This window comes from Epargyreus clarus, unplaced genomic scaffold (genome assembly GCF_041222505.1).
Source record: "Epargyreus clarus isolate Ecla_fem2 unplaced genomic scaffold, WU_Ecla_fem_2.2 ptg000004l, whole genome shotgun sequence".
NCBI classification, from domain to species: domain Eukaryota; kingdom Metazoa; phylum Arthropoda; class Insecta; order Lepidoptera; family Hesperiidae; genus Epargyreus; species Epargyreus clarus.
The window spans coordinates 227,547-240,521 of record NW_027332212.1 but is presented as its reverse complement, the minus strand read 5'-3'; the positions used below and the strand labels follow the sequence as shown (position 1 = coordinate 240,521).

Here is a 12,975-nt window from a genome sequence, read left to right as displayed (position 1 = left end):
ATTATTTGAGGTAAGATTTTACGTCTGATATTTTACTATTTTATAGTAGCTAATTATATCGGCAGTAGTATTATTTCTAAAAAGGTATGAGGTGGTAAAATTATTTATAATTCGACTCTGGCGTACCACGGCCACTCCTATTTTTGCTTTTTTAAGGTTCTGTACGCAAAAGGTATAAAAGGAACCCTATTACTAAGCCTCGCCTATTTATCCACCGGTCGCTTCGTTTGCGAGTTTGACTCGCACTTAACCAATTATTTTATTTGTAACTAGTTTTTGCCCGCGGCTTCGCCCGCGTTTTAAAGAAAATAATATGACATAGTAACATACATAAAAGTGAAAATTCGTACCTTCATTGGAATGACAGTGTCGCGAAAATTGGTCGAATTGGGCGAAAATTGGTCGTATCAACTCTGAAACCTTCGTGGGCTCATGGACAACAACTTTGCTAAAGATCATCACTTACTCATATCGATTAAAATAATCGACTTTTTTGGTCCAAAAGATAGATTCTCCGATTAATCGATCTTAGATTGCCATCCCAAGGTCCCGTGGGATTTCCGGGATAAAAACTATCCTATGTCCTTTCTCGGGTTTTAGACTATCTTTGTACAAAATTTCATTAAAATCGGTTCAGTGGTTTAGGCGTGAAGAAAAGACAACCAGACAGACAGACAGACAGACAGAGTTACTTTCGGATTTATAATATTAGTAGGGATATAGAAGAAGCTGACGAATATGCAGTCCACCTGATAGTATGCGGTTTCTGCGACCCATGGACATCTGTAATCAACCCCAGATATAATTAGATACCTATTCCAGATTAGTCCTCAGAGGTAGCGTATCATTGACCGACCTGAGAAAGGAATTTAATCATAATTATCTTGGGTTAACAAATGTTCAATCCTTGTCAAATTTAGGAGGGTAGATGTAAGTATTCCATTGGAATTGTCTTGTCAATATCGTTTCGTGCGACCAGTCGTCTTGCGCTCGGCGAGAACATGCAGACGTTCTGTATGTGCCCTCTTGCTCCTGTTTCCCACTTGAACTAGCCGAGCTACCGCGTGCGCATTGTGAAGTGCAAAGGGAGTACTTCTCACTGCACTCCTCAAGGAGTGCAGTCGTGCTTACTTCCTTGAGCCCCGTGACAGCGCCGTGCGCATCACGCTTGAAGCGACTAGAGTCTGCAAATCGACTTGAAAGGCGAGGTTGGTGGTTTTATCTACTCATCTGCTGGAACGAGGATTAAGTACAGTCCACTATATATTGTTAGTAAACCGTGGCCATACCCGCAAATGTACATTTATTTCTAGTTCTTCAAGCCGGACCCTACAACAGATGTCCATGGGTGGCAGTAACCACTCATCATCAGGGGGACTGTATATTCGTCTGTTATAATAATAAGATCACATCAGAGAAACATTGATTTTAAAATTATAAGTATTGCATTGGAGCTGTCGTAAACCAAGCCACGTCTGCCACTTTCATAATACAAAACCTTTACAGTATTTATACCCTTACATAATCTAGTCTGCCCTACTTTAATATGTCGAAGCTAGGTATTTATTTCCACAAAACGTTTTACCCCCAATAAATTTCAAATATATTGCTGTCATAAATTTCGTACTATAAACCAGTGTAACACTAGCGAATGATTTATGTGCCAGAAACATTTATTTAAAAAGTACTATAGTACCGTTGCCGATAAATCACAGTATGAATGGTTTAGGACGAAGCTTACCTGAATACTAAGCAACAGTATGACAGATCAAATTAGATAAAAGATTAACCTGTTTGTCCTTTACTTGAACATATTTTCATTCAATTCAAACGAATTTATTTACCAAAATCTTATTTGTAAGATATCAAACGAATGAATATCTAAACATTGAAGTAATACACGTTTGTGCATATCTAATGCTAGATATAGTTTTCAGTCTGTAGGTCTGCTACGTATTTAGATATGGATTTTCAAACTTTGTACAAACAGACTCGTAAGTGAAAAATTTCATGTCTATTTTTTGTTCATGTATATTCTGATGGTAATAGTTTTAATTTTCCGTTTTAGCAGGAGCGTTTAAATACGGGAATACATAAACATTTCATTCAAATCGTTATCTACCTCCACTTTGAATGGTACAATAGGTATGTGTCGATGGATGAGGTACATAGTCCTCCAAAGTAGTAACAAATCTATCGACTTCAAATAGACTCGTGTAGATTGCATGCTCGATTGCTTTTTCAATCTTATTAAATAACTGTTATGATTTATATCTTCGCACTAGTATAATGATTTTATAAGTCACCTCCTAGGTGATCCAGAGAAAGGAGTTCTGCTGGTTTCATCCTTCGTAGTAAAATGTTACCGATCAACTTATAGTACTTTCCACAGAGATTTTTTTAATCTTAAAAAGCATATACGAGTATGTTAAAATAATTTTATATTTTTTAAATAATTACAAAATAATGTCTTTTAATCTAAAAGTCTTGTGGGTCCTATTAAAGTTGTTTTCAGAGGGCTGCCGTCAGTTTTTCAAGTCTTCCTTTTCGTTAGAAGGTTTTAAAGCGGGCTTTATTTCCTCTGTAAAAAAAGTTTTCCTTTAGTTGAGTAATATCACCGATCGTATAAAACATTCCATAATATGTAATCTTTATACTACAACTGAACCGGCCCCGCTCCATTATTAATGTTCACTTTAAATAATGTATCAACATATCCTTCAGCAATAGCAATGCATCTGCAGTGATCACATTCTCGTTCGAGTAACTTTCAAATGATTGGAACGGGTAGTGAACTATCGTAAACATGTTAATCGAAATCGAAATATCTAAAAGGTCTTTATAAGGAATAAGATTATACTTTAAAATATATGACTAACCATAAGGCAGTTTGAAAACAAAGTTATGTACCTGGGTCAGCTTTTCGGCGATCGACGAAGTCGGGGTCGTCCCACGGCTGGCGCTCAGCAGATCCAAATATTAAGAAAACGATGTTGGTGACTACACTTAGAGCTGCTATGATGAGAAACACTATCCTCCAACGACTTAGATCGGTCTGTGGAAAAAAAGTTACGAAATACTTTATGACACAAAAATAAAGTGTCTATCTATTTTCAAAATATTTCTCTCACGAAACTTGAGGCGCAAATATAAGTGCAAAAGTAAAGCATATAAACTATAATTTCAATTATTGTATGTCTGTAGGGCCAAACATTCAGCATGGTTTACTTTTGGTAAGTAGCAGCGTCCTTATTTAATTTGCACTAACCAACTAAACTGTAATTGACATAAACCAGGTCAGAAGAGAGTTTTACAATGTCTGGATATGTCCAGTAACTACCTATCATCATGGAAGCGAAAATAATTTACCGTTTCCCCTACATCACCAAATATTGCAATAAATAGTAAGGAACTTACCGGGTCGTTCCTGAGAATAACGCTAGTCATGATAGGAGTCAGGACACTCCCGGTGTTAGCGACGAAGTTCGTGATGGAGAGCATCACGCCAGCGTAATTTGGTGACAAGTCCAGGTGACTCATCTGTGAATTAAAGATTAATATAATATTACATATACAATGTAGAAAATAAACTTTTGAGAAGCATTTTATCAAGATCGTTTTAAATCGAATTGAATTGCTTGAATTTTGGAAATCAAACAGCAAGTTGATATTGGAATAATATAGTAGTTCCTATTTAGAAAAAAATATTTCAAGACCTATTGAAGCATTAAAACGTATTTAATTATTCATTTTGAATCATGCAACTCCAGATCATTTTTCAGACGTATTTCCTAAAATCCGCTAAGATAAGATCTTTGTAACGTATTGTAGATATCAATTTATCAAAATTGGCCCCGTAACTACTTTCAAAATATTTCGCTAATCGTTATAGATTTAGATTTGGCCCTGAAGGCCCATTTGAAAATTTCACCCTATATATATTTAAGCACTGACAATTTAATAGAACTCTCTCGGAGTTGATAATTACACTTACCATAAAACCGGCGGCATAGAAGCCACTTAGAGTAAGAGCTGATATAAGTGTGACGATCGCCATTGCTTTATTCTCTGGTCCCATGAACGAAAGAGCAATCAGACCTATTGCCATGCCGAAGAATGCTAGAAAAAATAAAATATATTAATTTAATTTGAGTAACGAACAGTACCGTTAGTATGAGTATTTACGTTTTTACAAAAATGACTGTTTTTGTATTTGTTTACGTATTTGTCCAAATATTTCCAATCAGCGCCCCTAGCGGACTGTATCAGAACTGATAAACTAAATAATTGAAGTGCCTTAGAAAGTCAATAAATTTAACTAAAAATAAAGTAATTGGTGCCTGTAAAAAGCGTGTAGCAATAAAATTATTCGACCACTAAAACAAATAAACAAAAGTACTAAATGAAGTTAAACACAACTGTGTATTCTATCCAATTTATTTAAACGTAAATAATATAGTAAGTTGGAGCTAAACATGAGATAGATGTAGCTATGGAACTAAATTAGGTTCTAACTGAAATGAACAAACTCCTAACTCACTTAGCGCTGACTAATACTGACTTTCCAGTTGACTTGAGTCACTGAATTAAATAATTGCAGTTTTACTTTATTGTTTACGTAAACCATTTCATAAATGTTTATCGCTTCTGATCTTATTTAACTGTAGAAATTACATCAAATCCAAAATCATTTAATTAAAATTGATTCTCAAAATTCATAAGCTTCATAAAGTTTTTTGTAGCAGTCTTTAATTCTGTTGTTCTTCTAAATGTTAATTGTGTATTTAATGCTATATACGCGCTACTGTTTCAATTGTATTTTCTATAAATAAGTAGTAGTTTTTATTGCAGGCTTGATTTTTAGTCTACATTTATAAAAGGAGAAGTATTCACTGCGACTCAGTTAAGAGCAATACTTCTCGATGACATATAACTGTTTTCTAGCACATGCCTTGGCGCTTGGGTTTAAGTAGCTGTTTTATTTCAAAACTCACGAAACCGCAGTTTTGAGCTCCTGCGTCCATGTATTCATTATAAAAATGCTTAGTGAGAGCTAAACCTTACCTGCAAGGCCACAATGTATCTGTGAACAACGTCAAGTAAAACTTGCATTTGAGAATTTAGATGTTGATGGCGCATAGGAATACTAAACTCTTGATTCCAATTATACAGCTCTTTGAATATTTAGAAAGAAAAAGTACAAGATAATTTATTGAATATAGGGCAATGCAGAAGTCCAGATGAGCATTTATTTTATCGTTGTCGTTAACGCGCTGCATTCGAACTTCGGACCCCTCAACCGAATTTCTACGACTGTGCTGTCACTGTTTAGTATTTAAATATTTCATTTAACTAATACATTTATCAGCAGCGCAACTAGTTTGAATGTCATAATATGGGTCAAAAGTTCACTAACAAATTTACTTCTGAGGTAGTTAGTTAAACCCAAAATTGGATATCTTTTACAAAAAAACCATATATATTATATCAATAACTAAGCACCACATGAATGAAACTTACTAAACCAAATAAAAGATAAAAATGCAAATAGCTTTACTAATGTTTCCACTAAATTGTTTTGTGTTCAGTGGACCTGTTTCGAACTAACTATATTCTAACTCAATTGCCAGCTAATTTTGCAACGGAACTTGTTGTGCCTGAATGGAATTGTTCTGTATCTACTTTGTCCTTTTTAATTTACATATACTCGTAAGTGTTTGTAATAACTAAGTTTTACTTAAGGCCAATTTTAATCGAATGCAAGGACGTTAATCATGTTATTTCACCATGTATTTTTTATTACTGCTGCTGCTGACTGCTGAGAGTAAATTTTATTTAATTCCTTGGCATGGCCTGCAGTTCAAACACTTCACGGATATTAATATCATTGTGAAGTGTCGTTGGATTCATCTCAATTTTAGGAGTGACATAAGTAGGCTATATTTAAACTGCCGGATTGATTGTTTTATAATAATTATGTAGTTTATATTTTGCTTTACATAAAAAACTATAACTTACATATCGAGTTGAAGAGTTTCCTGCATGCAGCAATGGACAGCAATCCTCTGTTGTAAACCTTCTCGCACACGGACGCAGATGCAATGTTTCCTATCCACATGCCAACATACGGGAGTGCTGACAATGATGCACTCTAGAAATTGAAACACCAAATATGGATTGGAAATGTACCTACTATAGGTAGATGGCGCTGTGTCCTTAGGCACAAAACGGCCTTAGGGCCTATGCTGTATATTTTCATGATGTTATATTATCGCATTCTAATCATCATCAATTCTAATCAAACGCATAAAAATCTTGTGTCGTACCATCTTGGCTGTCAGCGTAAGCCTTTAATTGTCTTTTCATATTTTAGATAAACACAGCATATATTTTTAAATCAATATTTTCTTAGACTTAACGTCGCATAAAATGATATGTTTTTTTCTTTAGTAAACAATATGCGGACAAAATGTGAAAAATGCAGTCAACAGTGAAGGCAGCAACTACCAGGGGAAATACACTGCACAGAAAGGAGCTATGATTTTATATTTCGTAAGCAAAATGGAGAGCGTTGCAATTGAATTGTTTATGGAATTTATTATACTTTAAAATTGTGTCTGCGTTCTCCAAAACATTATTAACGTTAACGTATTTTATTAACGACGACGTCTTACCCTCTATATCGGAACATATTAACTCATTTTAATCATATTTTCTCTAAATTAGGTAAAACCAGGAAACAGCTTTTCGCGGAAAGTTAAGTTGGTTAGGTTATATTTTAAACCTTACACTTTTTAGTGAAATCTGCAATCCTCTCTCAAGGTAGGTCGGCATGTCGACGAAGAACATGACGAAGCCGACGGAGCAGCCGATGTGGGCGATCATGATGGCCCAGAGAGACTTGGTGCATAAGATGTATCTCCACGGTGTTCTCGGTATCTGAAATTACATTTAAATAATAAGCAATATGATTTAACGGTGCGATGGACACATTAAGACCACAATTTCGCACGACTTCACAAGTCCGGTATTGTACTATTTACAATTCCAGATGGGTAATATTTACAATTCTGATGTATTGTTACTTGTTTAAAAGTTTTTCTTTCCTCTGACCTTAAAATAAGTAACAACAGTGTATTCTAACTGCGCACGATGCCAAAACAACATTTTTAAAAGAATAATTAAGTAAGAATCGAGTTTTGTTGTGACAAAAATAACAAAAAATATAACTGATGAGAATTCCACTACGTTATGGAGAATCTCAAAAAATATTTGAAGGTGGTCGAACTCTTTGTAGTTCGACTCCGGCGGCACCACCGCTACACCAATTTCTGGCTAATAACAGCAGCGTTAAAGGCTGCTGTGTTCTGGTTTGAAGGGTGTGAGAAGGGAGAGATACTCTTACGAGGTGTTCCAGCTTAGTCCTCAGGAGTAGCGGTGCATCTGTGGCTGACGTCAGGTAGGAATATCTAATCCTATCTGGAATTGATTACAGATGTACATGGGCGGCAGTAGCCACTTACCATCAGGTGGACAGCATGCTCGTCTGCTACTCCTATATTGTAAAAAGAAATATATATTTACTTATATTTAAAAACATTGATAAATAAATTTGTGCTAAGTCTCTTGTGCCTTTCGAAGCAGGAACATAAACCTCAATGTAAAATTTCTCTGTCTCATTAGCTTTGTCGGCTGGAACAACAGTGAGTCTTCCAAATTAGTCGCCGCGATTAAAACGTCCGATTGTCTTTGTTTTTACGATTCATTTAATCGCTATCTAATTGTACTTTTTGCTATTGGGCTCGTGAATTTGATTATATTTCTGCATTGTATTGCATTATGACTGTCGTTAATTTTGATGGGCGTTAATATTAACTTTGAAAATTTTCAATTTACACGTTCATAAATGCAGTGATTAGAACGAATTTAGTGATAAGGTTTTTATTATTTTAACTCAGTAAGACACTAAAGAAGTCTGTAATTCACGCTATCTAAGTTTTATTATCGTCTTGCAAATAATATAACCACCAAACCGAAATAACCTAATCTCTGCCACTTCCCAAGTATGAGAATCTACCTTTACTTGATCGTTTTGTATATAAATATATTTTTATTACCTATTGGCATTTGATAAATATGTATTATACTCTGAAAATTTGCAATCAGCAAGCAGTAATCTCAAAATCAGCCTCAAGAAGATCCTGGGGTTATACTTATTATGACGACCCGCGTGGCGGAGCTGTCACCATGCCGGTCTGACGCGCAGAGGGTCCTGGGTTCGATCTCCGGCCAGACAGATTCTAAATGATGAATTTAGATTTCTGTTTCTGGGTGTTTGTGTATTTGTCTCTGTGTGTGTTCATACCACCCACGATACAGGGAATCCTAGTGTGGGGCTGTGAGTGTAGAAAGCGAAACCGTTTTATTACCACGTAACATAAAATTAATATTTACTTTGCCCTGAGAAGTATTCAGTCCACTTTCAATGTACTCTCTCTCCTCTTCCGACATTAGCTTATGTTCCTTCGGCGAGCTGGCCGAAAACAAATACCAGATGGAGGCGGTGAGGAACATGAGGCCCGATATTGTGTAGAAGATCACCTTCCAGCCTAAGGCCGTTTCGGCTAGTAGACCGGACACAGGCATCGCGATAATTGTGCCAATTTGGGAGCCTGGAAAATAAATAATGACATAGCACTTACATAGTTAAATCCCACTCTAGAAGGTTAATCTTTATCCATTGAGCACTTCGTCAACGCCGACGATGCTTTGGCGACTCCTCTGGTTTTGTAAAATGTTATTAGGCGACATTGACTGCCTTCTCAGGTATATATAATAGATGTGCTATTCTATATCTAGGTATAATTATAGGACAATGGAATAAAGTAATAGAAAATCTAATTTTAAAATATTTCAAATCATTTCGCACTTACCACCATAGACAATTCCAGTGTACGACGTTCGTTCGTGGCCAGGTAACCATCTTCCCAGGAGAGTATGACTAGCCGGGAACAGGCACGCTTGGGTTAGACCCATCACCACTCGACAAACGCACACTATTTGCCAACCACCCTGGAATAACGTTAAGTTGTACAAAAGTCATCAAAAAGAGTTACTAATCTAGTTATTACAATACGAGTTTAGTGCATCAATGGGCATCATACATCCTCAGTATCATGTTCTTCTTTTTGTTTCATCATCAATGTTTTCAACGTTCTACTGCATTATGTTTTATATTGTACATTTCCTCACACTTTTACTGCTAAAGAAATGATCGCCTCAGCAGAAATATTTCTTGTAGTGATTACTTACCACTTGGGCCAAAGTTGGTAGAAGCCCGCAAAGAAGTCCATTAGCGAGCAATGATACCAACAGAACGGGTTTTCCACCGAACCTTTTTGACAACAATCCAGCTGGGATCTGCATCAACATATAGCCCCAGAAGAAAGAGGACAGAATTAGACCTTGGGTCTTTTTATCCCATTCATATATCTGCAACAAAAAATATAAATAAATTTCAGTGAAATTTGAATTGCCACAGTGAGGGAAGAAGTCGATTATTGGTGTCATGAGGACTATGTTACAACACTTGAAGTAATCTTCCCTATTAACACTCTTTAAATCAGAACAAAATAGATCATAGCGAATGTTATAGTGTGAAAATATACCAAAACGACAGTCAATCCCGTAACTGTAGGACTTATCTGTTTCTACAGTTATGGTATCAGGTACTTCGTTTACTCACCGTAACACTAGCATCGTTCTTGCGGTTTATATCAGTCATAGCGAGCACCGCGACGGCCATGCTCCCGCGCGCAATGAACAAAGCTATCATGTTTAAGCACATGCATATCATCTGAATGTGACGAACACCGTAGCCATACTCTGCAAAAATTATTTAATATTTATTTAAGATCAACATCTAGTAGAATTAAGCTATTATTTTTATAGTGTCTATCAGCCTATCTATCGAATGCTTTGCCTATCGAAGATCGTTTTTTTTACGATTTCTGCATAATAGACATTGTCAAATTTCCATCTTTGGTTTAATTAGAAAGATAGCAATAACGACCAATAATAATTAGCTATCTGTATAAAGTTTCAAGAGGGTTCTAATAAATAATAGTGGTTGGTATCTGTAAGCATGAATAAAATACACAAAGTATCTTCTGTAGTAAAATGAAAAAATTTGACAGCCTAAATAAAGTATGAGTATTTTTCCTTGAAACAGTAGAAAAACATTACAAATAGACGTTAAATTTAAACCTGAAATCACAAAGGATGATTTCATGTATAATGTTCACGACATACCACAAATTGGCTCGGTACTGGCAATGAGCTAATGGGCTTTGATGAGCTGATATTTGGACAGGTTCTAATTGGACGTCCTAATTGCTTAATTCCCGGATACCAGGTGGATCATTCAAATGAAAATCGAATGAAAATAATGTCAATTAAACCGAAATTAACATCAATAGACAAGAAATTATGTTACTTTTCTGTAAATTCAAGTATTTTTATTAGAACGATCTTTGTGTCGCGACATCACGGAAGGTAAAGTTAAAAGCATTAAGAGGTAATGACGAGCTGTTCAGTGAATACGGAACGCTCTAATATTGAGCTTCATAGTTGATTAAAAGAAAAATCACATTCATTCTGATCGCTTATAATATTGTATTCAATTGTTAAATATACCAGAGTGTAGTATCACTTAGTAGTTACTGAGATAATTTTCCGTTTACAAGATGGCGGTCTGAGCAGGTAGCTTTCGTAAGAAATACAAAATGGCGGACGATGGATTGAACACCGCACTATATACCAAATCGAAATTAAAATTTTCATTATATATTAATTATGAAAATAACAATGGAAATACACGATGCATGAAAACGATACTGATGTTTTCAGATCAGTGAGGCCTAGAATATCATTCTCATAACACCGGTCTCTACTCACAAGAAGAGGACTATACCATACTTATCGCTACTCTAATACAAATTAAAACATGTAGAAGTAAAAGACATGCCTTATAGACATTTTTGGTCGCAAATTATAAAGTCGTACCAAGTGGCAGTAGTTTCGTTGCCGAATCGTCACTTTGGGAATTGGGACTGAGCGTTCTGCACTCTTGTGTTGTAACAGTTTAGCAACAGTATGACAGTAACGAGATTATTTAACTTCGTTCAGTCGGTATTTTGATGTGTCACAAAATTAAAATATGGTAACAATGTATTGTGTCAACTGATCTCCATTTTAGAAGTATTAAAAAAACTGGACTGGATAAAAACGAAACGTTGTCAAATGTTATTTTAGTGTAGGGAATAGATGTCGAAACAGATACATAGGGTTCCCAAAAACGGCTTTATGTGGTAACAGTAAGATACATGAAAGGAATGTGAATTTCCTTCATTTTGACTTAAATTGAAATTCATGGATACCTTTCGCAATAGATCCCTATTTATAGGCTATGGTGAAAACTGAAAGCTTCGCTACGGCTTCCGTTTCCTCAATTAGTATGCTTCGGAGCTTCAAGTCCGCTCCAAAGTTTTGTTTTAAAAATACAATTCAAATGAAATGGTGGCGAAATGGACTAAAGAAATTTTGAGAATTTCAGAAAATTTATTTATAATTTTTAACAAAGAAACATGGTTTTTCTTCTAACTGTAGAATATATTGTCTTATGTAACTAAAATATATCTACTATTCTCAAATATAAAATGATAGCTCGAACCTTACAAATGTTTACTTATTTCGATAGAAAATTATAATGTTTTATAATTTTCTATTTTACATGTATAATTAAAAGGATTAGGCAGCATTTTTAATTAGAAAATATGAAAGCATATTCATTTATGAAATTTTTTAAACTTCCAGCTTCCTCGGAATATCATATTCAAGTTAAGGTTATTCCAGTAGATTAATAAAATAACTACTTATACGAGTAAATGATAACTTTGTATGGAGAATAGCAATATAGAAACTTAGATAGTAACAAAAACAGAAACAGAATAGGTATACAATATTATTTTTTTGGAACTTATTACATCTACCAGACAAAAAAATGAAAAATTACTTACGTTTTTCTGAAAGCCCTTCTGCTATCTTCATTTCGAAGAATTTTTTGCTAGAAGGTTTTTCAGTAACCATTTTGCTGTTCTAATGTCTTTTGCTTTACACCATCGCCTCCATCAAGCGAATGGAAGGAATCGAGATGGCTCTTAATAAAAACTTGCCCTTCTATATAAATAATTATAACTATACAGTTACATCTCATTATGTAACGAATATGATCTTTAATCGCAATGTTATAAGGTTGCATTTACTGAAGATTTATATAATGAAGCATTGACGTAAGCTCAGAATGACATGACACCTGATAATTTTCATCCCCAAGCAAACACAGTGGCAAATACAGTGTTTGTTTATTGTATATTTAGATATTATCGTAAAGATTTAATTATAGAATAGACGCAAATAATAAAGCTCATCGTTCATCTGACTGTTTGTTGAAAACACGAGCAAAAATGTCATAATTAGCTAGATAAAGTTATGACAAATTCGTGGAGCAAAGATAATACTCTGATTCATATTTTTACTTGAAATGGTAACAAACTAGCATTCAGATCAATTGATGGTTAGCGATTACAGCCGCGTATAGAGCGCTCTCCTAAGGTCTGAATGAAATTTCTCTCGTTTTTTACTTTATGAAACCTTTCAGCAGAAACCTAACCTAACCTAACTATTAATTACTACTCTCATTTTCATGTTTCTCTACTGTTTAAGGATTCCTATCGAATATATATTTTTATTATCTATTCCAATGTTCAAAGCCTTCGATACAGACCGTTAAATTATTTTACAAACTTGTAGGTTATCCGCATGCAATAATTGTATTAAATCATACTTTATCTTTGTTTGTTTGGTCAATTATATTAACGAACTTCCCGTCGTACTAACGATTGTTTGCAATAAGGA

At 34.9% G+C, this 12,975-nt stretch overlaps 1 protein-coding gene across 2 annotated transcripts; it reads right to left on the bottom strand.

The window, feature by feature from the left end:
• Nucleotides 1-2,432: 2,432 nt before the first annotated feature.
• LOC140757216 (putative inorganic phosphate cotransporter) lies at nt 2,433-12,211 on the bottom strand. 2 transcript variants are annotated; one of them, XM_073092750.1, is made up of 11 exons: nt 12,078-12,211; nt 9,746-9,885; nt 9,313-9,492; nt 8,934-9,072; nt 8,455-8,672; nt 6,790-6,939; nt 6,019-6,151; nt 3,995-4,119; nt 3,418-3,540; nt 2,911-3,055; nt 2,433-2,581 (listed from the first exon to the last, which is right to left on the bottom strand). In XM_073092750.1, exons 1-11 carry the CDS (start codon nt 12,145-12,147, stop codon nt 2,526-2,528), a joined length of 1,479 nt encoding a protein of 492 aa, XP_072948851.1. In that variant the 5' UTR covers nt 12,148-12,211; the 3' UTR covers nt 2,433-2,525. The 2 variants fall into 2 exon arrangements, with proteins under 2 accessions (XP_072948851.1, XP_072948852.1); XM_073092751.1 differs by lacking the exon at nt 12,078-12,211 and adding an exon at nt 9,983-10,033.
• Nucleotides 12,212-12,975: the final 764 nt, after the last annotated feature.